The sequence below is a fragment of the Elgaria multicarinata genome, chromosome 5 (genome assembly GCF_023053635.1).
Source record: "Elgaria multicarinata webbii isolate HBS135686 ecotype San Diego chromosome 5, rElgMul1.1.pri, whole genome shotgun sequence".
Classification (NCBI taxonomy): Eukaryota; Metazoa; Chordata; class Lepidosauria; order Squamata; family Anguidae; genus Elgaria; species Elgaria multicarinata.
In genome coordinates, this window is record NC_086175.1 from 40,319,453 (window position 1) to 40,345,998 (window position 26,546).

Below are 26,546 nucleotides of genomic sequence, written 5' to 3' on the forward strand. Positions count from 1 at the left end.
GGTTGGGCAGCAGGATGTCTCTCCCACAACTACTGACCAACAAAGAAATACAGGAATTCATATTCTTTTTAACTATGGCCTGATTTCTTGTTATTTATTTTTAAAATGTCTTTAAACATTTAAGGGTGCAATGCATCTACATGCTAATCAATGGGATACAAGGCTTTCTGTATGCAGTTCAGTGCTAGATCTGGGTTGGGGGACTCTACAATTTAAGTAGACTGGCATTCTTTGCAAACTGAAAATGGGGGTGACGGAGGGGGATGGGAAATCTGGATCTATAAAGCCAGCCAGAATCTAGTTCCAATCTAACTTATAACATTAGAGGTGGGGCTGAGGCCGGTTTGGGTTTGTCGGAACTTCCTCAATCAAAGCACCCCTCAGGTTGCAGCAAAAATGAGTAAGTGCTAACCATGTAGTTAATTTTAGACTCTGAGGCCGGGTTCGGACGACACGCTAATCAATGGTTGTTTCCATTTTGTTCTTATTACTCCCCTCCCAACCCCCATTGATTAGTGTGTCGTCCGAACCCGGGCTGAATGTAATGGTTTTCCAGGCCACTCTTTAGCATGGAGTGTGTGTTTGGTTACTTCAAAGTGTGCTAAGTCAGCCTTTATCCATTTGGGATCCCTCCTACTCATTCTGCTGAATGAGCCTTACGGACTTCTGCCCCAAAGTCTTGTCCTGAATCCATCTCTTATAAATGTCCCCACTCCTACTTCCTTTCAGTCAAAATTCAGTGATGAATTGCAGGCAGACGTCTTGTGCTCCATTGGCTTGCATGCAGAATATAATGGGGTGTGTTGGCACTAGAAGAGAAAAATTAAATGTTTAAATGTGAAAATAATCACCTTCTCACACAAATTAAAACCAGAGTTGGAATGTCTTGTCTGTGCTGTCACCTTCTGCTGGTGCATGGCCCCGTTGGAGAAAGAAAAAAGCATTAAAAGGAAACTTTCCTGTTCTTTTAAATGTCTTATGTTATGTTTTTTAATTGTTGGGAACTGCCCAGAGAGCAGTTATATTAACTGAGAGGCGGTATAGAAAACGAATAAATAGACAAACAAATAAACCTGGAAGTTATTTCTCCAGACAACTTCCCTGCTAATTTCCCTACCTCTGTGGTTTGTGTGAGGGAGGGGGGCGGAATTCGATACTTCCCACAATGCATCGCAGAGGAGGCGGTTGCGATGAGTCTTCGCATTCAGTACATTGCCCAGAGAGAACCGAGTCAATGAACGGGAGGACTACATTTCCCACAAGGCCCAAAAGAAGTCGAAAGCTGTTCTGCGGTGACTTCATCGCTCGCTCTCCTCTCTCCCCCCTCCCCTTCTTACGCGGCTGTAGGGATGTTACAGAGAAACCGAGGTTGTGGTTAGTTCTGATTTTTGGCCGGTGAGGTAACAAGGCAGGTGGTTCGTTATTCAAAGGGGCGGTGCAATCGATTCTGGTTGGGCGGGGAGCCAGTCGGCTTTGAAGAGATCCTATTGGGCACCTCAGAGAAGGAGGAAGGCTGTTAATGATGGGGACGTGGCTCGGGGTCTCCCGGACGGCGGTGAGTTTACTGGTCTGCCGTTGGACCTTCCCGTCCAGGTGAGTAGGCCGGGGGTGGGCTGTGGGGGAGCCTGTCCTTCGGCCCTAGTTTTTCTATTGGGCGGACAAGGCTGAGGGAGCCAAGGCTGTTTGAATAGTAAACGGAAGACCAGGCAGGCGTCGGGGGAGCAGGAAGAATACAGTGAGATGTCGGCGGTCCAGCGATCCCCGCTAGATGTATCGGCGATGATCACCCGCTTTGACTAGTGAGGAAGAAGGGGAGGCTACAGGTTTAAATACATGGATGTTTCATACTCGAATCCTTATTAACATCCTTTATAGGGCGCAATCTTATGCATGTTTAGAGAAAAATAAGTCCCTCAGCTCCCAGCATTCCCCAGATATTTCTGAATAAACATGCATAGGATTGCACCCTTAACGACCCTATTCCTGGCATTTGTGGTTAAATAGTAATGAAAGAGTGGGACTTCAGCTCCTTCCTTTCAGATTATTTGGGAAAGGAGGGTTCCAAACCTGCCTCAGTGGTTTTGGATATGGATCCACCAGGAGATGTTTTTTTTAACCAACTGACCACCAGAGCTCAAAGCTGTGTTCAGGATGGTAGTTTCTTTCTCTGTTGCCCTTGCTAGGCATTATGACAAGAATGCCTTTTCAGTCTCTCGCACACATCGCTGCTGATCCTCCCTGCCCTCCAAAACAAACAGCACTTTCTACTTTAGAGACATTAGATATTAAAAGGGTGGAGGAGGAAGTTTGTGAACTGAACAGTTTTTCAAAATATTTTATTTATTTATTTATTTATTTAGAGTATTTTTATCCCGCACCTTAGCCAAAAGGCTCTTGGAGCGGCTTACAATGTATCAATAAAGAAGACAGTCCCTACCCTCAGGCTTACATTCTAAAAAAAAAAGACGTGACACACAAGGAAAAGTGGATGGGGAGGGAAGAGGGAGAAAATAAAAAGAAATTAAGGAGACTGTTTAGGCTGGTGGGAAGGCCCTGCTCCGTCCTCTCATCTCCCAATGGAGGGGCAAACCAACAGCTCCTTCTTCCCCACAAGGTGAAGATGTTAGCCCTGTGGGGGGGGGGTGTGTTCCAACTGAAGCAGGCTCCGATGGTGCCTGCCTGCTCCAGTCTCCCTCTATTATTATTATTTATTTATATAGCACCATCAATGTACATGGTGCTGTACAGATTATACACAGTAAATAGCAAGACCCTGCTGCATACAAAATATCCCCTTTTAAATGAGACAGAAGAACAGTATTCTAAGCACCATTTTAAGAACGATACTTACATTGTAATTGGATTAGGATTTACTACATAAACACAAAAACTTGAAATTTAGACCCAGTGGTTGTCTCTACATTAAGGGGGGGGGGGAAATCCCACATCTTTAATGGGGTTTCTTCTTCTGGAGTCTTTCCATGACTGGCTTCTTTAGACCGTGACCACATGCTTTTAAATAGAAAATTTCTCCTCTCAGCAATACTATTCTGTTCAATGAAATGGTGCTTTCTATTGGTGGTGGAATTATAGCACCAATAGGTGCTATACACTGGGGGACATCCTGCGATAATTTAAATGCTGCATTATCTCTGGTTATTTAAAAAGTGAGATTTCTGGGGGAAAGTGTGGGAGATGTCCTGGAGGTTGATGGCATCGTATAGAGGTTCCACAATCTTCTGTGAGTGGCCAATCACAAGTATAGAATCAATCAATCATGTAGAGAAGCTTTCTTGTCTCTCACATTTGAGCTGAGTTTCTGCTGTACATGGCTAATGCCAGAACTTTAAGGTTACACAACTGCTGGGGTCCACAGAGTGCTGAATGGGAATAAGGATTGTGGATGCAAGCAATGGGATTTTGCTGGGATTGGAAGAGTCTTGCCTCAGGGCACCCAAAAACCTGGAAGGATTCCTGACATGATGAGCAGAAATCAAGTTTTAAAAATGACTATGGCTACTTAACATGACTATAAACTATTAGTTACAGGTTATTGTATAGAACAAAGAAATGCCATAGCCCTTGACCAAAGTTTGGCTTGCAGCGTATGTGGTAGCCCTGCAAATGTTTTGGCCTCTTAACTCCCATGATCCCTCACCATTTACTATGCTGGCTAGGGCTATCCATGGTTGCCTATCTGTAGTTTATGTAGACAAAAAGAGCAAGAGAGATTTGGAAAGGGAGATAAAAGTTTAAGGCAGCCTTCCCCTACTGGGTGCCCTACAGTTGTGTTGGACTGCAACACACAACATTCCCAGCCAGTATGGTCATTTGCCATGCTGGTGGGAATGCTGGGAGTTGCAGTCTAACACAACTGGAGGGCACCAGGTTGGGGAAGGCTGGTTTAGGGAATTAGTCACTATGGCAACAGGGTAGTAGACAGAAGGCAATGTTGGAGGTGATGAGATAAGGCTAGAGAAGTTCGTAAAATGTGTTGCAGAACAATTGGATATTGAGGGAGGAGTTTCAAATGGCTTGATAAATAGAGAGAAGGGAGTTGCTTGATAAGTAGAGAGGGTGCGGTGTCCCAGGCAAAAGGAGAAACACCATGATAAAAGTTGTAGGGAGCAAGAGCAGAGGAAGAGAGAGGAGTGATAGATGGGAATGGGAAATGGTGGAAAACAAAGGCCTGGTTCAGACAACATGCTAAACCAAGCTACTTAATCACAAAATGGTTAAGGGACCTTTAACCATTTTGTGGTTAAGCAGTATGGTTTAGCGTTTTGTCTGAACCAGGCCATAGTGTGGAGAGGGTGGCTAATATAAGAACTGAAAGCTTTAAGTTGATTCTTATATGACTTTGTGGAGAGACCACAGATGGCTAAAATCCCACATCATTACTGGGAATTCATCTGAATTCTTTGTGGGATTAAGATCAGCTCCTTTTACATAGACTGACTGGTGGCTGTTTTTTTCAGGCTTTTATTTTTTGGCAAGTTTTATATGTTTCATTTTTATAGCCACTAGGTGCTGCTGCTGTTAAAGCACCATTACAAAAGTACACCCAGCAAGAAAAGCGCTTGATAGCACCTCCTAGAGAAAAATCAGTCTTTCCCCGCACTTTAAAAAGGTGGATAAAAGTCATAAACTGCGGGAGGGGCCTGTAACTTGATGACATCATGTAAAGGACCTGTAAACTTCTGTGAGTATCCAATTTTGATCGCACCATATATGCCCCATGTGAAGAAGCCCTTGATGATAGAGAAAGGGCCACGTTCCCTCAGACGTATCATAATCAGTCAGGTGCTGGCAGTGGGTGGGGCCAGATCCAAAGTTGGGTGTGATGGGAGTCAAAATTGGGCAGGGGCACCCCTTCTCTCTAACAAAGGCCTGTGTGTGGCTGAAGAGGTGCTGAGGAAGGGCAGGGCAGGGCAGGGCAGGGCAGATGGAGGCGAGGCTGCAGGCCGGTATGAAGGGCTCTGCTTCCTGGATGTGGCTCTGGGTATGGTGGTTCCCGATTCCTGGATTACATGAGTTTTTTCCTCTTGTTCAACAATATAAAAGTAGTGTATTTAGTAGGAAAAGAAAATATTGCGGCTTTGTTTGTGTGAATTAAAGAAAAAAACCCTCCCCAAAGTAGCCTTAATATGCTTCAATACAAATAATGGTTTGTAGTAAGGGTTGATTTGGAAAGATGTCAACTTGTATTTGTCCATCTAATGTTTACATGTTACATAAGGCAAAGATAGTTTTTGTGTTTGGGAATACGTACGGAAAGGAATATGTGCCAGTAAGACTTTTTTTTTAAAAAAAGAAACAAAACATCTGGATAGTAAGAACTGTAAATAATTATGCATTTTACTTTTGTTGTTTTAATATGTAGGATTGGAATCATCAACTATTTGCTGTCCACTTGCGAAAATCAAGCAACCATTTCAGTGGTTAAAATTAACTAAACAGCATTTGATATTAGCCAAAGAGAAATATTTGACTATACTGAAAAATATTCTATCTTCCCAGTTTGACAGATAGTAGCTACTGCTATGTTTTGGACAAAAAGCAGGCCAAGAAATAAGACATTTCTAGTTCCAAGGAATTTAAGCTTGAATAAAGAAGAGTGTGTAATGTTCAACATATTTTTTCCTCATGCTTTCTGGAATTTGAATTCATATTTGATTCAGTGATCCTAACGTATACTGTAGATGACAGTTAGCTTTTATTAATTGGTCATATTGCGTGTATATTTGAGATGCAAAAAGCATATGACAGAAAGGTTGGGGTAATTTCTGAGTGCTTTCCTCAGTAATAAAAACTGGACAATGAGAATAACTGGATTCATTTCCTTATGGATGTTAGCATCACTGCTTTGCTGTCAACTAATAACCTCTGCAGAACACGAGGATATAGTGAAACATGCAATAAAACTGCATCGTGGGAAAGGAGCTGCTGTTACACAGAGGAAACAGTGGCTTGTAGAAAACTGCAGAAAGCTATCTGGACTCCTCCGTCAAAAGAATGTGGTTCTCAACAAACTAAAAAGTGCAATAAGAGCAGTGGAAAAGGACTCGGGGCTGTCACTTGAAGAGAGGACTTTTCAGGTCCACACATTTGAAATTTTTCAAAAGGAGCTAAACGAAAGTGAAAACTCTGTCTTCCAAGCGATCCATGGACTCCAAAGAGCTCTACAAGGTGATTACAAAGATGTTGTGAACATGAAAGAAAGCAGTCGGCAGCGACTGGAAGCTTTGAGAGAAGCTGCAATAAAGGTGAGCCCACTCTGCATTTGAAATTTTAACAGTCCACAAAACTAAACGATTAGTGGTGGCATAGCAAGACTATTGGCTGGTTTTGACAAACTTGCCAGCTTGGTGGAAAAGTGGGATCATATAGCCTACAGTTATTGACTGGTTTTGCTGGCCAAACTAAAAAATTGTAAGTGGTCAGGCAGCGGGGAGAGATCATGCCTTATTATTATTATTATTTATTTATTTATATAGCACCATCAATGCACATGGTACTGTACAGAGTAAAACAGTAAATAGCAAGACCCTGCCGCATAGGCTTACAATCTAATAAAATCATAGTAAAACAATAAGGAGGGGAAGAGAATGCAAACAGGTACAGGGTAGGGTAAGCAGGCACAGGGTAGGGTAAAACTAACAGTAGAAAGTAACAGTAGAAGTCTGCCTTATTGGGGTTCACTTCTTAAAGGTGGTCCTTGTACCTGGAGGAATTCAAATCCAATACTTCATGTACCCTTAATTTTCAGAGAGAAATGCTAGGAAGGGGAAGCAACTCCCTCCCACCTGCCTTTATTTATTTTATTTATTTATTACATTTGTATACCGCCCAATAGCTGGAGATCTCTGGGCAGTTTACAAAAATTAAAACTTAATTAAAAATTAAGTTTTTAATTATTATTTTTTAAAAAATGTTTTAAAAATCTTGGCATTTAACATATCCTAACAGGAGGAAACCGAATATGTTGAACTTCTAGCAGCAGAAAAACATCAAGCTGAAGCCCTGAAAAACATGCAGCATCAAAATAAAAGTCTATCCATTCTTGATGAAATTCTTGAAGATGTAAGAAAAGCAGCTGATAGACTGGAAGAGGAGATAGGAGAGCATGCCTTTGATGACAACAAGTCAGTAAGTTTGTTTAGATATTGAGTTTATAGCTATTCAGATTATGAAAGAATAGGAATTAAAAATAATTTTACCAGTTCAGGAACAGAAAGTAAAAAATAATTAAGTGGTATATTTGGAAGAGAAAAGCAAAAGAGAAGATGAATCATTTCATTGCTTGCAGGAATATAAATTCTGATTTATAAGACTATAGAGTGGAGAGGAATCCAAGAAAGCAATTGAAAATCTTATTTCATAATACAAAGTAGCATTTATGTGCCATTCTACATAACTGTAGAAATTAAAGAAGCAAAGCTAGAAACCTTGAGGTTGTCAATATAAAATTGCAACATACATACTCAAAATGTTACTGGCTGGAATATATTTTAAAGCAATGCAAATTGACTTCATAAATAGGAATGGCAGACTTTAGGACATGGTGCAGGATAGTTTGGTATTAGTACATCTGAAAGTGCAATCCTATGTATGTATAGAGAGGAAAAAAGTCCTACAACTCTCAGCATTTCCCAGCCAGTTGGGAATTGATGACTTTTTTTCTGTCTAAGTATGTATAAGGTTGCACTGTTAAATTTCCAGAGTTATCAAACTGCATGTTTTATCTTTTTAAAATATTTTTTCCATTTTATTCTCTGAAAAGAAAATATAGGAATATTAAGGGTTGTATCCAATCTACCCCTCCAACCAATGGGATGGTTTCTATCAGTGGAATCAGGAGGAGGTGGTTTCCTTCCCTATGCCCACCTGTGCACCCTCAAAATTGCTCTGGAAGGCCCATTGGGGAAAGTCTCATTGCACAAGTGTAACGTTTGATTTTGCCCTTAAATTAAAAAAAATCCTGAGAAATCTTTGCTTCCTTCACAGGTGAGAGGAGTTAATTTTGAAGCTGTCTTAAGAGTGGAAGAGGATGAATCAAACCCAAAAAGGAATGTTTCAAAAAGGGAGGTGGAAGATGATTTGGGTCTAAGTATGCTTATTGATTCTCAAAACAATCAGTATATACTTACTAAGCCCAGGGACTCTACCATTCCACGTGCTGATCATCATTTTATAAAGGTAAAATAAATTGAACTAGTTAAAAGACTTGAACTTGACTGTGAATGTTTTCAAAGATCCTGGATGGAAATTTTCCAAGAAATAACTATTCCATAAACAACAGTAATAAAAATACCAGAATTGGCATTACTTAATAAATTTGATGGTCAAAATCAAAGTTTATAAAAAGCAAATTGGGTATTTTCTAATAGCAGCATGTATGCTGATAGCCAAATGTTGGTTATCATAAGGTTTAAACATAACGAGATAGTATAATGCAGTAAGGGAAATAGAACTCTCAGAAAAACCTACTCAATGAGAATATTAAGAGGACAAAAGAAAAAAGACACTTTTGCAACATAGGTTCCAACTGTCTTTAATGGTTTATGGTTACAATAACATTTAATTCGATGGAAGGAGGAGAATGATGATATGTGTGGAATTTCAAATTGTTCTCATTAAATACTTTCTCTGGAGATTAAATAATGGACAAATATACAACGTCAGACTAGTTGTTGGAAAAAATAAGTAGAAGACTTGCATTGGCTAAATATACATATCTTTCAAAGATATGAAAAAGCAGATTTACTTTACTTTCTATATTTTTTAATTTTATCTTTTTATTTATTACATTTATATACTGCCCCATAGCCAAAGCTCTCTGGGCGGTTTACAGAAGTTATATTCCAAAAGGTAATCAAACATGACAAAATCCCTTTGATGTATACCAGAATTCAGGGTGATGGGAAATCAGTGAGGTAATCTGATCATAGCTATCATCATGGTTACACTTGTTGAGGTAATTTTGTAGTCATGCAGACAATATATGGATATCAAACTTGCTGTCATGCCACAAGAAAGTCTGCTGCCTCTTTCTAAATTACTGAATAAAAATACTTCTCTTGATTTCTGACTAAATAAAAAACCTGAATATAGTCTGTTTTGGTGAGAATTCAGAATTGTTATTTATATCAATTATCACATCAGTCTATGGTAGTTTGTATAACTGTTTCTGAACCCCTGATTCTTGTCTGAAAGCATTTTGGCATGTCATCTTGGTCACTGACTTGGAGGGCTGTTTCAGACATCACTTGGTGGCAAGAATATTCTTAAAACAGTAGATATGTCAGATGTAGTGTAGGTGAATGATGGGAATGTGACAAGAATGTACACGATGTTTTTAAGATGTTTGTTTGAAATACCTTGAGCATATATCTCAAAAATGCAATGTGTGGATTTTGTTTCAGCTTTTGCACCACTGAAAGAAACTTGGCACCATTAGATAGTCTCCACTGTTAAATTATTAATATTTTCCACAGTCCCAGTGGATGTGAAATCTGAGGTCTAGTACTGGAAATGGTATAAATTATGCCTATGAATCCTACATCTGCCTTAATGTAGGAAAGCTCTGTGGTTCTTATCTCTCGCTCCAAGTAAAATCTCTTTCCTATGTTCAGATTGTGGGGAAGGAAATATATTTAGAGTTTCTGTTGACACTGAGTTCAGTGGCCTTACTTACATGAGAGTTGGGTTCCTGGGTATGTTAAGAGCTTGTGGTCTGAGCAGTAACTACAGTAACTAAAAACAAAAAACAAATCCTGGTAAGAATGTGAGCTACGCCTTAAATGTCATTGTTCCTTGGATTACTTCAACTCTCAAGTAAAACAGAATAGGTTGTGGAAGCAGTAGCCATAATGAGAATTATCAATAGTAAGAGCTGGCATGAGCTAATGAAAACTAGAACATAAGAGCCATGCTGGATCAGACCATGGGTCTATCTAGTCCAGCATTCTGTTCACACAGTGGCCAACCAGCTGTCGACCAGGGAAACTCACAAGCAGGACATGACTGTAACAGCACCCTCCTGCCTATGTTCCCTAGCAACTAGTGTACATAGGCTTACTGCCTCAGATACTGAAGGTAGCATAAAGGCATCAGGACTAGTAGCCATTGATAGCCTTCTCATGTAGCGCCTTTTAAAGCCATCCAAATTGGTGGCCATGACTACATCTTGTGGTAATGAATTCCATAGTTTGACTATGCACTGTGTGAAGAAATGCATCATTTTATCTGTCTAGAATCTCCCACCAATCAGCTTCATGGGATGACCCAGGGTTCTAGTATTATGAGAAAGAAGAAAAATGTCTTCCTATCCACATTCTCCAAACCATGCATAATTTTGTACCCCTCTATCATGTCTCCCTTTAGCCTCCTTTTTTCCAAGCTAAACCATCCCAGCTGTTGTAACTTTCCTCATAGGGGAATTGCTCTAGCCCCTTAATCGTTTTAGTTGCCTTTTCCTGTATTTTTTTCCAGCTCTACAGTATCTTATTTTAGGTGCAGTGAGCAGAACTGGACACAGTATTCTAAGTGTGATTGCACCGTAGCTTTATATAAGACCAGTATGATATTGGCAGTTTTTGTCTCAGTTCTTTTCCTAATTATGCACACTGGCTCAACATTTTCTTCGAGCTGTCCACCACAACCCCAAGATCTCTTTCATGGCTGGTCACCACTAGGTCAGATCCCATCAGGCTATTCTTGAAGTTGGGATTTCCCCCCCAACGTGCATTACTTTACATTTGCTAACACTGAACTTCATTTCATTTGCCATTTAGATACCCCTTCTCCCAGCTTGGAGAGATCTCACAATCCCTTTTTGTTTTCACCACCCTAAATAATTTGGTGTTGTTACCAAACTTGGCCACTTCACTGCTCACTCCTAATTCCAGATCATTTATGAACAAGTTGTAAAGTATTGATCCCAATACAGATCCCTGTGACACCCCACAAACTTGTACTTGTATGGACTAATAACAAATGTCCAAAGGGAATTATGTGTGTTTGTTTTAATTTTTCATATGTGAAATATTAACACTAGTTTGATCTTCATGTCACAACTGTTAGCTCAATATGCCTCAATGAGAGGGACATTTTTCTCCTGCTTCAAAGTTATTGAGGTAGATGGGACTGGGGAATTTATTCAAATGATGAGAAAAAGCTGCATCTGATGTTGGAGCTGCCATCCTACTCTCAAGGGCATTTGAGAGTAAATGCCCTTGAAGACAGGATTTTTTTTTCTCATGGAGGGACAATGCATGAGTTCAAGGCTCACTCCTCATCCTATTGCACCTCCTACTGAACTCATGGATGTGAGATTTCTCACAAATGAGGTATCACCTGATCAGGCCCAATGCTAAATGTTAGTCAGTGGTAATCCAAGCAATGAGATCTGTTTATTCCTGGGTGAATAGCATCCTCTACCCTGGATGTATGCCACCTCCCTTTACATGTAGTCACATGTGTAAGCATCTTGCGAATAGAATTGTATTTTTATTGTATTCATTAGGATATTGTGACCATAGGAATGCTATCTTTGCCTTGTGGCTGGCTGTGCACAACAATAGGATTACCAACTATGTTCGGATACATTATTTGTGGAGTACTCCTGGGACCATCAGGATTAAACAGCATTAAGGTAGGAGAGTGTATTTTTTAGGATGATTCACTTTTAATTCACATGTGTGATTTGAGAGGTATATTTTTAAGAACTGTGTGATTTGAGAGGTATATTTTTAAGAACTTAAACAGTAGTGTCTTAGAGCAGCTGCTTTGTTTTGCATCATTTAGTCTCTTCAGGTTCAGTGTGACAGATATTACATTAAAAAAATACTTGTTATATTCCAAGAGTGTGTTGAATTCCTTTGGATAATAGAGACTATTATGGGGATTGGTGGGAGGCCCTGTTTACATGGACAGAGGTTCTGACACATCTCCTGGATCATTTCTCTCCTTTCTAACCTTTGTAATGATATCACTAACTTCTTGCTTCACAACTATTTCTTTGTATACATTTTTCTCCATTTTTTCCCCTCCTGCAGATTTTTTCCTCCTGCACCTCAAGCCCAAGATATGTTTTTTTTATTTTATATTGGAAGTATCTGACCTGTTGTTAACAGTTTAAGTCTTTATCCTGATTGTGATCCTTATTTGTTCCTATTTCTAAAAAAGAAAAACTAGCAAATATGGTGACTTGACCTATTTATGTTTTTATGAGTCTTACCTGATTTTTTTTTTATTGTAGAAGCAGGATGTAAGCAAACGTACATACATTTTTGGTACTTATGGGTATTGCCTTCATAGAAAAGAATACAGTTAGCTGTTTTATGAGTTATACGAGGGTTGTTTAACCCTCACACAAATCTTGCTGTCTGGGTTTGCACAACACAAGTCACAGCAGCTTGCATATTCAAAATGGCAGTTGGCACATACCACAGCACCCAGAGGGTTAATTAATCCATGGTGGCTTGTTGTGACAAATGAAGTGGCCCAGTAGAAAAAGACTGTTTGTGGCACACAGATTGTGTCATGCTGAATAAATTTGTGTTTTCAGTCAATTGTACAGGTAGAGACTTTGGGAGAATTTGGTGTATTCTTCACATTGTTCCTGGTTGGCCTGGAGTTTTCCCCTGAAAGGTTAAGAAAGGTATTGCTCTATATTGTTTGCTGGTTTTAAAAGTTTTAATTGAGGATTGTTTCTTTTGATTTTAAATGTTTTTACCTGACAAGTTTTGTATTTTCTATGTTTAAAAGTTAACTGTGGATATTTTGTATAACTTTTTTTAGGTTGCAAACCACTAGATGCCTTTTTAGATATAGTCAAATGGTCTATAAATCATTTAAATAAAATAAATCATCAGTGCATCAGTATTACAAATAATTTCTGAAAAGGAGAACTAACTTATCGGGGAGCACTAGGCTAGAATCCTTCCTCCTGATATCTAATTTTCTATGTGGAAGGTTTTTGTGTGTGTGAAGAAGCATTCAGTCATGAAAACGTCTTGATCTGCAGTCTGAAATGGTACAACCGAAACCAGGTTTGCTATGTCAGTAAGACAACTGAAATTTGAAAAACAATAGGTTGGATCCAGACACGCCTTTCTGCAAATGGAAAGCCACTTCTGTTCCAGGTAGCGACACAGGTCCAGCAGACATACCTGCTGGAGGAAAGGGGGGAGGTTGAGTTCTACCAATTCACTCCAGAGCAGTGTGGGAAGTGGCACTGGGAGCTACATGGGCAGAAGGAATTTGGAAAAAATTCTGTGTCCCCCCTTCCTTCAGTGGAGTGTTCTGTGAGCCAGACCTCTGCTCCTAGGAAATCTGCATTGCACACAATATTAAATAAGCTTTAATTGTAGGCTATCTTATACTTTCAGAGAAATGTTGCTAGATTAATAAAGGCACACATTTGTTGTGTCATTCATAATAAGTGCACTTAAATGTTGAATAGATTATAGCTGCTTTCCCCAACCTGTTGCCCTCCATATGTGTTGGGACTATAACTTCATTTACTCCCATTCAGCATGACATTGGCCATGGTGACTTGGGATGATGGTAGTTGTAGTCCAACACATCTGGAGAGCACCAGGTTAGGGAAGGCTGGATTACAAGGTGGCTGTAATCCTGAGGCTTTTGCATCCCAACCTTGCATTCCAACATGGCTCATTTTTTATCATAGATACGATGTAGAGAGTTAGAGTACTTGAATACTGAAGAATTATTACCAAAACTGTCTGCTTATATATTGAAGGTTACAGTTGGAAGGCTATCTATTTACTCAGTATTGTAGGATTGATTGCTCCTTGGAATAATAGACATTCTGGTAATTTTTAGTTGGTTTAAACAATGTTGAGGACCAGTCTTGCATTAAACTGTTTTCAAGCTCATAGTATATTTTAATAACAGCCAAATCAGTCACCCTTATATCACATTGAGGGAAATCTGTCTTGGAATTCATACTTTTCAGTAAGTCTAAGGTCTAGAAACTCTACTATTAAAACAGTTTCCAAAGGGTAGCCATGTTCATCTATTGCAGCAAAACCAACAAGAGTCTTGTGGCACCTTATGCTAACAAATTTGTTCTGGCATAAGCTTTTGTGATTTATAGCTCACTTCCTCAGACGCATGAAGTATTTTGAAGAGTTTCAGGTTTTTATGCAGTACATATGGTTGGGGTGTGTGTTGTGAGGAAGACTTGTAAACAGCAAGATCAGAAAGAAATTAAATGCAGAAAGTGATAATCACATTATTAACAGTGGTCTTGTTCAGTGCAATTGGTGCTGATAATACAAACATCCTGGCAGTAGGTAAGTCAATTCAACACATGCAATTTGACTAAAAAACAGACACATTATCCCAATGCTTTGAGAACCTTAAATTGGCTATTGTAGAGCAATGGAACCTCAACAGGGACTGTTGAGTTAGAATTAAACCTGTTGAATTATTCTCTCAGCGGAGGTTTGAATTGAGATAAAAAATATCTGGAAAAATAATGAGCCATGTTTGGAATCAAGGTTGGGATGCAGAAGCCAATTACAGCCACACTGTAATCCAGCTTTCCCTAACCTTGTGCCCTCCAGATGTGTTGGACTACAAATTCCATCATTTCCAGCTAGCACAGCCAAAGTCTTTTGTGGACATTTGATGGTTTAAGCAAAAAAATGTAAATATTTGCATTCTGGGGACAGTGTTTGAGGGTTGTGTGTCCAAGGAGTGGGGTTTAGTCCATAAAAGCTTATGCTCCTAAAGGCACCATAAAAATAATTTTAAATACATAAATAAATGCCAGAATAAATTTGTTCATCTTTAAGGTGCCACAAGGCCCTTTGTTTTTGACAGTGAAATAACATTTTGGTGGTCTAAAGAACCTTTGACGTCTTCCACATTTTTGAAAACTTTAACTGCAGTAAACTCTAATGTCGAATTGAAAACAAGAATTTTGTAAGAACAATGTTGAAACTGTACTATGCCAATCTAAGTGAATGTTATTTTCATAGGTGTGGAAGATATCATTGCAAGGACCGTGTTACATGACACTCCTGATGATTGCATTTGGCTTACTGTGGGGACATTTTCTACAAATTAGAGCAACACAGAGTGTTTTCATTGCTACTTGTTTATCATTATCAAGCACACCATTGGTATCCAGATTCCTTGCAGGGAGTGCTCGGGGAGATAAAGAAGGTAGGTGGAACTTGAATTCTAGATTAGAATACTCTTACGTAAATTTTGCTTAATGGCAAAAAGAACTGATCTAAAAGTATTTGTGAGTTTTTGACTGTTGTAGAAGGGTACTTTGAGCTAGCAGGGTACTCTTAACTAGCAGTTAACATCAGGTTAAATAATGACTGAGATGGTCTTGATCCAAATACTTCAGTCACAGTTGTGTTACACTCCAGTTCTTTGATCCGAGTTTGCTAACTGCCTAACATTCTGAATTGATTGATGGCCATGGATGAAACCCAGTGCCATCCATGCAGTAAACTATTTTTGAAGATTTGTTAGCCTTGGATTCTTAGTTAATAGCATCTGAGTTAACAGGCGTCATGCATTAGTACGTATGGTGACAGCATTGCCCAGTTTTTTTAATGCTAGATGTGTGGTCTTCTATGGAATTCAAGCCTCAGTTTTTCAAGAGATGATGGGTTTCAAGAAGCATATATGTAAGCAAGAAAATAACCTATTGGAAATATAAATGCTTGAGGATAGGAAGTCTTCATAGACCTCTGCTAATACATCAACATGTTTTGCATGCACCATGCATGGCATCCATGACCATTAGTCATGCTGATGGGTGTTTTAGTCCAAAACAAGAGAAGGGCACAAGGTTGTGGAAAGCTAGCCTAGGAAATGGATGAGGGTGTCAGCTTCACCATGACTTCATACATGGGTGGGGACACATGACTCTCAAGGGAGTAAAGTGGAAAGCAGCATTTAGGGTTGGTGTCTTCAATATCTTGAAACTCGGCTTGTGTTCTGAGGATCAGAAATGACCTCATCAATCTTCATCTCAAAATAAACATTCTGAAATTCACACCTTCGCACAAGTAAGAGTTTCAACAACAGGAGTAAGAACTTCACACACATTTTAATGTTTTTAAGATTTTATATTTTAATCTTTGTAAACGGCCCAGAGAGCTTTGGCTATGGGGCGGTATATAAATATAATAAATAAATAATATTGTTTTTATATTTTATCATATATGTGTTACAATGTGAAATCTCACATTTGCATTCTCACTCAAGGCTGGAGCTTTGAGCTTAGCTGAGGATTTTATTATATTAAGTGGTATATAGAAGTATTATAAACAAATAAATAATATTTTCTTGGATACTAATTACCTTTTGTGCTGTAACGCTTCCACAAGCATGTGTTTGGACAAAATATATAAGGTTGGAGCCAGGATCTGCCTTGTGCAAGAGGAAGGGCGCATTCACCTGTATCTCCTGACTCTCTGTGTTGCATTTTCAGGGGGCTGGAGGGGCTACCATGGGAAGGAGGGGGCGGGAAACCTGCTTCCATCAGTGCAGTTGATCCAGCATAAATCTGATCCAGCAAATGCATGATTATCTGAAATAAGCAAGTGGTAAATCCTTATCAATGAAATGTTTACTAGTTATATTATAGTTTCTGCACCTACTTAATGTCTATCTTTTTTGTTTAACAGGAGATATTGATTATAGTAGTGTTCTGCTTGCAATGTTGGTGATGCAGGATGTACAGCTTGGCTTGTTTATCGCTGTCATGCCAACCCTTATTCAAGCTGGAGTTGGCACGCATTCCAGGTAACAAAGTTCATCCATGGACGTTTATTCGTTACACTTTTATCTTGCCCTTCCTCAAAGGATCTCAGTATATTGGGTGTTCGTATTTTGCGTCATGCCTTTCAGCTTTTAAAATGTGCTTGCAATTAAAAGAGCAATCTCATGTTTTTCTAAGGCGTACTCCGAATATCCTCTGCTCTGGCAGCAGACGCCTGGCAGAGCAGGAGGAGTGACAGAGGGTTTGACTGACTGATTGGCAAAGTTGATTTTCCACTAGACACAATATTGAGTGTGTCTTCTGGAGTTATTGGGATAGGAGCTGGGAAGTTTTAAGAGCCTGTGGATCCTTGAGTCATCCCCTCCCGGCCCACCCCCTCATTTGCATCCTCATCTGAGGGCATTGCTCTGACCTTTGCCGAGGAAGCCACTGTGGTGTTTTCCGTGGCAGCTGTGAGGGATGGAAGCAGGGGGAGTATCCCTGTTCAGATTTTCCTTCCAAAGTCATAAAAATGTCTACAGCTTCACTCTGTGTGTGTGTGTGTGTGTGTGTGTGTGTGTGTGTGTGTGTTTGTGGACTCGGCAGTATCTTATGGTTCCCTGGGAAGTTCTTCCAAGAACCATGGGATTACTTTCTAAGTGCTTTTATCACATATCTAATAACAAGTTCACTGTTAATCTTTATGGAGGTACATACTGCTTTTTGCTGCAATCCAGAGGTATGCATGAATTAGAAGCATACTAAAATTTCTTATTCAATTTTCTCTTTACTGGCCTCTGCCTTTCCACCTTCAAATTGCTCTTTGAACCTCTCTCAGTTTGACAGGGACGTTGCAGAAGAGTGATAGACCAAGAAACTGGTGCATGCTATAATTTGTAGAGGCAGACATAGGACATCTCATCGGTTTATATCTGGTCTCTTTATGGGTTAAATTTTAAAAACATCCAAATAAACAACTTCTTCTTCTTCTTCTTCTTCTTCTTCTTCTTCTTCTTCTTATTATTATTATTATTATTGAAATTTCTCTCTAATTAGTACAGATTTAAAATATTTTAGTAGTTTGTTGCCACAACTTCTTCAGTTGTGGCAACAAACTCAGGTTTATTCTTTATAAAAATATAAGCCAGAGTAAAATGGTTGAGCCTTGACTATTTTCTGAAGTTGACTAGCCTTTGATGTTTTAAACTAAAACGGCAATGATCCTGTTCTTCAATACAAAACTATTCCATCAGTAAGAAATAGGAAATGAATAATACAGATTTCTACACATTTTCCATTTTATTTAACAAATAATACTTTGAAGAAGGAACTATTTGTATAATAAGACTAAAACTTATTTTTTCCCCTTTCTAGCATTATCAAGGAAATAATGAGAATACTAACGCTTATTGGACAAATTCTATTTTCTCTGGCTGCTGTCTTACTTATATGTCTTGTTTTAAAGACATATCTAATAGGACCATACTACCGCAAGTTGCATATGGAAAGCAAAGGAAATAAAGAAATCCTAGTTCTAGGAATATCGGCCTTTATGTTCCTTATGTTAATGGTAATTTTTCCAAATATTTTATTTCTTAATGTGCATCTGATGTAATATGTTTCCTTCAAAAGTTTAAATAATTATAGGGGAAAATGTAGTGTTGATTCAGAGTAGCTGGATTTATAGATGAAAAGAAAAATAGGTTCTCTTATTTGGTATGTAATGACTTCTAAATTAATGACATTATACGTAAATAAGTTTAAATGTTAACACTCAGAAATTGAACCTGCCAATTGCAAATTAAAGTCAGAAAATTGACCCCTTATGAAAATGCTGGAGCATTCCTCTCACCCAAATATCTGGCCCCAGTGTAAGACTTTCTTAACTGTATATCAAAGCTCCACTCATATAGCTGGCATGATTACAGACATTATGGCTAGGGGGGAAGTCTTGTTGCATATTTGTGTGTTAAGGCCCAAGCCTACAACAAAAGAATCCTGGGCTATGGCTAACTTTTTGTTTTAGTGGTGGAGTGGGCATCTGCTAAGTAGGGCTACAGTGTTTAATGCATTAACTGGTTAGATTACTAATTTTTAATCAACTAAAAAGTTCCCCCAATTAGCAGATGCTTTTGAAACATTTTAATACAAATGTTATTAAAATTGCAAATGACACTGTCTGAAAGAGGCATTCTTCCTTCTCTCTCACACAGGAAGAATGCCTCTTCTGAGATTATGTCTACTATGTGTGTGCATTACAAGATGCTTTTGTCCATCCTCTTTGTAAATGTATGTATTGTGAGGAATTCAACATAGTATTGTGGCACCTAACAAATTTATTGTGGCATAAGTTTCCTTGGTCAGTTCCTAAAGTGGTAATCTAAGTGGGTAGGTATTTCAGGTATGCACAGAAAAAATAAATAAATTTGGATTGGAGGCAATTTGGTTCAGCCTTGACCTGCTTTGCTTTGAAACTGAATTGAAGCCTTGCTTTGGTTTTCAGAAGCTTTGAATGTCTCTGTTGTGGGCCCTTCGAGTTTTTAAGAGGGTTGATCTGATTTAAATTGCTTCTCTGAAGGACTCAATTTTAATGATTTAAATCACAGTTTAAATCACTAGTGAGGTAGACTTTATTTAATCATACTTTTTAGAAGAAGTACATTATTGTATAATATAACCTTAATACATATTCAGATATGTAGGTTTCATTAGAAGACAGGTACATACTAAGAAATTATTCTGATTTTTTTCAGATTAATTTTCATCAAAAGAAATGCTAGGTATTTCCCTTCTACAGTAGAGGATATGTGCAGCAGAAGTTTCATCAGGAGTCAGGGCTGCATGAATATGTTCTGTTCACTTTTGGTTTAACTTTCTATTCCCCTCCCCTATCTCTTGTATTTATATCCAGGCTCCTCCTTGTTCAGATCTACTCCATCTCTCCAAATTCTCTATTCATTGACCCTATCTTTGCTTTTAGAGAGAAGCAAGGCCTTGAGAGAGCATGCACTTTTATACAACACCTCCAGTGCAGAATAGGACTGATCAGGTTATCTCTCATGTCCATAAACTGCTGTTAACGTATTCATAAAATATAATTAGAAGTTGTAGAATTAGTATTCATGATAATATAACCCCCCAAATCCAATTAAATTCAGAAACTCCATTTTTTAAAAATATATATTTTTTTAAAAAAATCATTTTTTTAATCAACTCTGGTTTTTAGCCATTTTGAGGAGGTGCAGACTTTGTTTTCCCAAGATGCTGTCTTAATTGGTTTGCATAAGGGGGAAATGAAAACAACACCCACAAAACTGGTTGCTATGGGGAAAGCTGAAACCCCATTAAGTATACTTGGGGCAATAAGGTCCTTGCTGGGAGGTGGACTTTTGTCCTCACTGTAGCTGTTTTTACGTGTGGAGATTTTATTTTCCCCCTTTGATAGCTTCCCCCATACATGTCTCAGAGCAGGATTGCTCTGAATGCAAAAGCAGCTGCCAATTTGGCACCCCATAAAGCTCCAGAGTGGTCTCATCCCATTTCACTTCACCCTTCTTCGGGGATGACCCACTGCACTTTGGAGGAGGTCCAAATACCCCTTCGCTTTCTGGGCTTCTTATACATCCCCTACTAGGTATCTGTGTGATTAGTGTAATTATTTAGTTCAGTCACAAGATGGCACTGAACTTAGTTGTATCATACATTTTCATACAAAATGAAGCCAAAAGTACAAGGAAGACAGACCAGTAGATGTGTCATTTAACTCTGAAAAGCTCAAATTAATACAAGAGTAGGTTTGACTCATTCGAGAATAGTATCTGGGCCTGCTGGTTAAGGCTTTCGGTTAAGCAGCAGGCTTTAAGGTGTTGTGTGCAATGGGTTTTGTTAAACCTTGGTCACTTTCTAAACCCAGTCGGATCATCTGCAGCAGGGTTAGCGGCTCTAACTGTGGCTTAAAGTGTTCTGTGCTAACTCCAGAGAACCAGTTTCACTAACCACAGTCCCCAAAGTATTGTCTGAAGAGGGCCTCTGTTGGTGTTAGTCTATTTTTACCCTGCCTTTTGACTTAAAAGGATTCAAGGCATAGATTTGTTTTGCGGTCTTCAGCCATCCCTGTATCTAGTTTAAGGTCCTGTTATCTGGGTTGAGTCTAGTGACATTCGGCAAGTCATATCAACTTATCAACTGATGGACATCACTCAATGCCTGAAGGATGATGACGGGATATATAAAACTTGCTGGTGGCTGACCAATTGGAGTATTTGTCTTCTTTTTCTTCCCAATATTGCTGCAAATGCATGGTAACTGCAAGGAGACAGTTCTGAGCAGGGGAAGAGATAATCCAAACGGTAGTTGGTCTCAAACACACCAATGGAGAGGCGCAAGCTGTGTTGTCTGCCTCTAATGCAGCCAGGTAGAATTAAGAGATGAATAATGAAGAGGCAGAGCAAGATAAATAGTATAAACAGATACTTAAAGATATTTATTTTCACTGGATCGTATTCATTTGTACTGTACTCTGCATAGTTATTTGACATCTGTTCTTTTGCTCTATTTGGCCTTTTGGCCTCCCCTTTTTAGAAATATATTCTCTGTACTCAGATTATATATATTCAGTCCGTTTAGGCAGTCACATCATGCATCTGACGTGGGGTCTGACTCCTGAAAACTTATCCCACAATAAATTCATTGTTCTTTTAGGTGCTGCTAGACTCTCTGCTGTTTTTTGTTGCAACGGATTAAAACAGCTATCCTTGGGTGTTGTAAAATTGCTTTCTAAAAGCAACAATGTTGGCATCAAGGCATTTTCACTGGACAAAATAGTGACACAAAAGATATATTTATAGTTTGCAAAATTCATTTAATTTTTTTTAATAAATTGCACTTAAAATGTCCACTGATGCTACATTTACATGGAAATTAGGTTTTTTGGTCTTATTGGGAGTTGGTGTGGAGTTTAGATTTAAGTGCAATTTACAATTATGTTAGTGGGTTTAGGACCTGGAAATAAGTCTTTACTGTTGTTGTTATTATTATTATTATATTTATTTATATCCCGCCTTTTCCCCAGTACTGGGACTCAAGGCGGTTTACAAGATTAAAACATGTACAATTAAAACATATAAATATAAATTACAAAAGTTAAAATAGAATTAAACCTACAGTAAAATTAAAAAGATGATAAACATTTTAAAAACTGTAACAGGTTAAAAGGGGGGATCCAATACATTAACACAGGTCTAGTATAGTACCAAAAGCCTGCTGAAACAAAAATGGTTTTTGCCTGCCTCCGAAACTGTAACACAGAGGGAGCCAGCCTAGCCTCCCTGGGAAGGGAGTTCCAGAGCCTTGAAGCATCCACCGAGAAGGCCCTCTCCCACGTACCTATCAGGCGTACCTGGGATGTTGGTGGGACTGAGAGAAAGGCCTACTATGTGCAGCACAGACTACCAAGGATAAATGGAGAACCATTTTTAAATTCACAGACAGATTAAAATGTCTGAAGTCCTAAAAGGATAGCTTATTTCACATGCATATGTTGTATATACTAGGCAGTATCCAACACTACCTGTGCATTAGTGGACAGTATAACAGGATGTACTAGTTATACTATGCTAGTTATACTATAACTATACTATATTAGTTATACTATACTATACTAGTTATACTATAACTAGTATAACAGGAAGCTAGCAGATCCTTAAGCAGGCAGAAATAAGCTAAAATGCCATTTCTGGATCCGGACAGGTCAGTAGGGAGCTCCACTGACCTGTCCCACTTCGGAAATGAGCGTTTCCACTCATTTCCGAAGTTGCTTTAGGAAGCACTAGCTTCCTGTTGCACTAGAGTAGGTTCCGCTGGTGCAACAAAAACGGGCATGCAGTGGCAGTGTAGGATACTGCCTGCTGTTGAAACTTTAATTATTGGACTTCTAATGCTATATTCTTCATTAAGTGAAGTACAGTGGTTTTGTTTAGATGTACTCTTTCATTTTTAAGCAAGATGTAATCTTTCATTTAAAGTAAAATTAACATTCACAAGTAATACATCTTTTCCACCTCTAACAGATCACAGAGTTATTGGATGTTTCCATGGAACTGGGATGTTTCCTAGCAGGAGCACTTATTTCTTCTCAGGGTCACATGATTACTGAAGAGATTATGTCTTGTATTGAACCAATACGTGATTTCCTTGCCATCATATTCTTTGCATCTATAGGTAACTTGTTACAGAAGCATATATACGTGTTTAATTTTACCAGTTTAACAAGGAAATGGAAAATAATGTATTTTCTAAGAACTAGGGGAAATCCAAACTGTATTCTCCTTGTGTCTGTGAAGCCTCTTGGCACCAGCTGGTGAAGTTGGTGTGATGGCACAAAACTTTAATATTCCAAACTGGTCAGAGAACAAAGCTGTTAGAGAAGTATCCAAAGAACACTTGTTTTATTCTATGATCCCATTAGTCTAACCAAAGAAAATCTTAACTATTTTTGTAAATATTTTAATGTGCTTCAAATTTTAACACTAGAAAATGCCCTAGTTTGTCAGATGCCTCAGTTCCTTTTGTCCCTTGCCCTTTTCCTCAAGTATCCTTGTTCTTCACCTACCTTTCTTTCAGGTTCTTTTTAATCTATTCCTTGCGCCACCATGTCTAATTAGGTAATTGGTGCCCAGCACACTCTGGGACCTAAACAAGCCACCATAGCTTGTTTATGCTATGACGATCATGCAAACTGGGTCAATATTTTAAGAGAGCACACCCCCAACAAACCCATTTCAGACTTGTCGTAACTTCCCCCCCCACTCTCGGCATACAAATCTAATAATGTAGCACCCTTTTATTTTAACAAATTATGTGAAAGATGAAAGTATTTCATCCTTGTGTTTGTATGTTTGCGACTTTTAGAAAAAGTTATCATAGAGGTAAGACGTCTCTTTTTCTCTTGCAGGCCTTCATGTTTTTCCTACGTTTGTAATTTACGAACTCACAGTCTTGCTGTTTCTTACATTTTCAGTGGTAATAATGAAGGTATTTATAATTTATTGTTTCATAATACAATTTGATATTAAATATAGATTGATACTGTGTACTAATTTTTAATGTTGACAGCTAAAAATGCTAAGCCGTATCTAACTTAAAAGTTTTTCTGTAGTCCATGGCTGGCAGGAGTGATCAAACATTCCTACTTTTCTAGACCAATGACAGAAATCAACTCTATTCATTACTCCTGTGGACTAAATTTCAGAAACCCAGAACAAACAGGGAGCAATTTATACAGTTTTATATATTCTGGTGTTTCATTATAAATCAATTTTATAATCTGATATTTTGTGGCCTTAAATTTCTATTTGAAGAACACAAGTGATGGCTTTGCACAGGGATCAGACACCAGAACTGCTGAATGCATAGTACATTTAACACAGATTATGTAATCTATGTTTAATGTACTGGTTTGATATCTAGCGATGGTGTGAAACACTAGACTTGCTTGAAAAAAAGAAGCTAACGTTAACACCATCAAAAAAGTAAGAAACGTTGAAATTGCAACTCACAAGCAAGCTGGCTGTTTTTATTTCATGTAAAACTGGTACATTTTTTTTCAGACTGTCATTTTTCCAGATCTGTAAGTTAAATACCATGTCAAAGTTAATGACAAAATGTTGTATCCAGGTTTTATACAAGAGCAGTTCCACTTGTGCAGGTAGGCTTTCCATTCCGTCTTCCCAACTACAGAGTCTTGCAAAGCTCTCCTTAAGTTTGGGATGTGGAGGGGGAAACTGGCAAAAATTGGGTAGAGGCAGCTTGTGTGAGCTGCTACTGCAGCCCCCTGTGCTATATTTCAGGACTATGCTGAGGGATTCTGGCCCTCAGGAGAGTGAGTCGGGTGGCTGCAGTGCAGAGGAAAGCCCTTTTGTGGGAGCAGACTTTTGCTTATGCAGAAGTCTAAATGCAAACCAAATGAATTCTTTAAGTTTGCACCATTTTACTCTGCTGTTCTGTTCCATCAATGGACTCTTCTAATCAATATAGCTAAATAACTGTGGCTCATTGAACAACGTATTTATGCTGATTTAAAATAAATAAATTAAAAAGGTTCTACTGAATTTCATTGTATTTTTTAAAAAGTTTGCCTGTTTTGTTCTACTGTGTATAAAAAAAATCTCTCTCAAAGTTTTTTCTGGCAGTACTTGTCCTTTCTATGATTCTTCCAAAGACGAGTCAGTACATCAAATGGATTGTATCAGCAGGCTTGGCTCAAGTCAGTGAGTTTTCCTTCGTCCTGGGAAGTAGAGCACGCAGAGCGGGTATAATTTCTCGAGAGGTGAGCTCTCATATATGACCTATATGAAATTATATAGGGTTTTTTTCACATTTTGAAGCATTTATAAAGTTCTGTGGTAAAATCATTAACTAAGTGACACCAAGAGTAGATAGTATTCAGTTTGCATGTAGCTTCTGCTGAGAGGTTAATTAGAGGAATAGTGAGGGCGGAAGGGGAGCTCCAATTATCCCACCCCCAGATCAAAGGCAGTAAAAACCCAAATCATGTCAAGAATTTTTTTAAAAATGGCTTAAGATGAACATATGTGTAAGATTATAATTGTGAGAATAGAGGGGCATGCAACATGGTAACCTGCATATCTTTTGAACTACATGTCCCATGGGCCCAGCCAGCATCACCAGTGGTCAGGAATCATGGGCGTTGTAGTCCAAAATATTTGGAGGACACCACGTTGCCTAACCTTAGAAGGCCTGGGAAACACTTCTGCCTGAGAACCTAGAGTCATTGCCCGTCAGAGTAGAAAATACTGGCCTAGATGGAAGGAATGCTCTAAATATAAGGCAATTTCATACGTTTTAATATCAAAACAAGAATACAATAAAGTGAGTACAGTGCATCAACCAAATATACATATTAAAAATTATTACTGGCAACTAGAGGTACTTCCAGACAAGGCTTTTATTGTGCCATCACCCTGCCTCATTATCTTCCGCTAATGACCCTCCCATGCGTTTCCACCATTTCTTACATCTTTTTTTTTCTCAAGGCAGAATATCTGTTAAGGGGGAAAAGGAATAGTTGCACAATTATCTTTTAATTGGTAGCACTAGAAGTCATCCATCTAGAAGCACCCTAAATATCTAAATTAACAACAGCCCCTCTGGATCACAGTATTGCTCATGAACGGATTGTCCACCATATGTATTTTTAGCTATATCAGTTATCTTAAGTTTATTACCTTCAATACTTCAATGTGTTCCTTATTCTTAAATTGAAATAACATTTTCCTTGCCAATTTCTAGGTCTACCTCCTTATACTGAGTGTGACTACTTTAAGCCTATTGCTTGCACCAGCACTCTGGAGAGCTGCGATTATGAAATATGTAACAAGGCCCGAAAAAAGATTAAGTTGCTGAAGATACTTTACAAAAGCTTCCATGAAGAAAACATCTTTATATTCATTACATTTCTTATGAAGCAAACAAAAGTAGCTATATGTTCCTCAGCTTAGTTAGAAGCCTTACACTGACTTCAGTTTTTGAAACAAAATGCAACATATTTCACATATTATTTTTTTAAGTATTAAAACATGATTTTTTAAAAGCAGCCTACAAATCCAATAATTGACTGATGTGCCTTTTTGAGTATTATTTTCAGTCAGTGCAGCAAGCTTAATTAACATTTATAGTGCCCATGGTACTGTTAAAGAAATCTGTCCTACGTATCCTAAACAAATTAGTATCCCACCCCAAAAGAAGAACTTTCAATGCTATAGAAACG

At 38.5% G+C, this 26,546-nt stretch overlaps 1 protein-coding gene across 4 annotated transcripts; it reads left to right on the plus strand.

Annotated features, from left to right (window-relative positions):
* Positions 1 to 1,339: 1,339 nt before the first annotated feature.
* TMCO3 (transmembrane and coiled-coil domains 3) lies at positions 1,340 to 26,266 on the plus strand. 4 transcript variants are annotated; one of them, XM_063126154.1, is made up of 13 exons: positions 1,340 to 1,593; positions 5,384 to 6,266; positions 6,970 to 7,149; positions 8,008 to 8,199; positions 11,528 to 11,656; positions 12,572 to 12,664; positions 15,015 to 15,201; positions 16,686 to 16,803; positions 18,134 to 18,329; positions 22,828 to 22,978; positions 23,712 to 23,791; positions 24,936 to 25,085; positions 26,069 to 26,266. In XM_063126154.1, the coding sequence occupies exons 2-13, from the start codon at positions 5,820 to 5,822 to the stop codon at positions 26,180 to 26,182; spliced, it is 2,037 nt and encodes a 678-aa protein (XP_062982224.1). In that variant the 5' UTR covers positions 1,340 to 1,593; positions 5,384 to 5,819; the 3' UTR covers positions 26,183 to 26,266. The 4 variants fall into 4 exon arrangements, with proteins under 4 accessions (XP_062982224.1, XP_062982226.1, XP_062982227.1 ...); XM_063126156.1 differs by having other exon boundaries at positions 1,348 to 1,368; XM_063126157.1 differs by having other exon boundaries at positions 1,375 to 1,395.
* Positions 26,267 to 26,546: the final 280 nt, after the last annotated feature.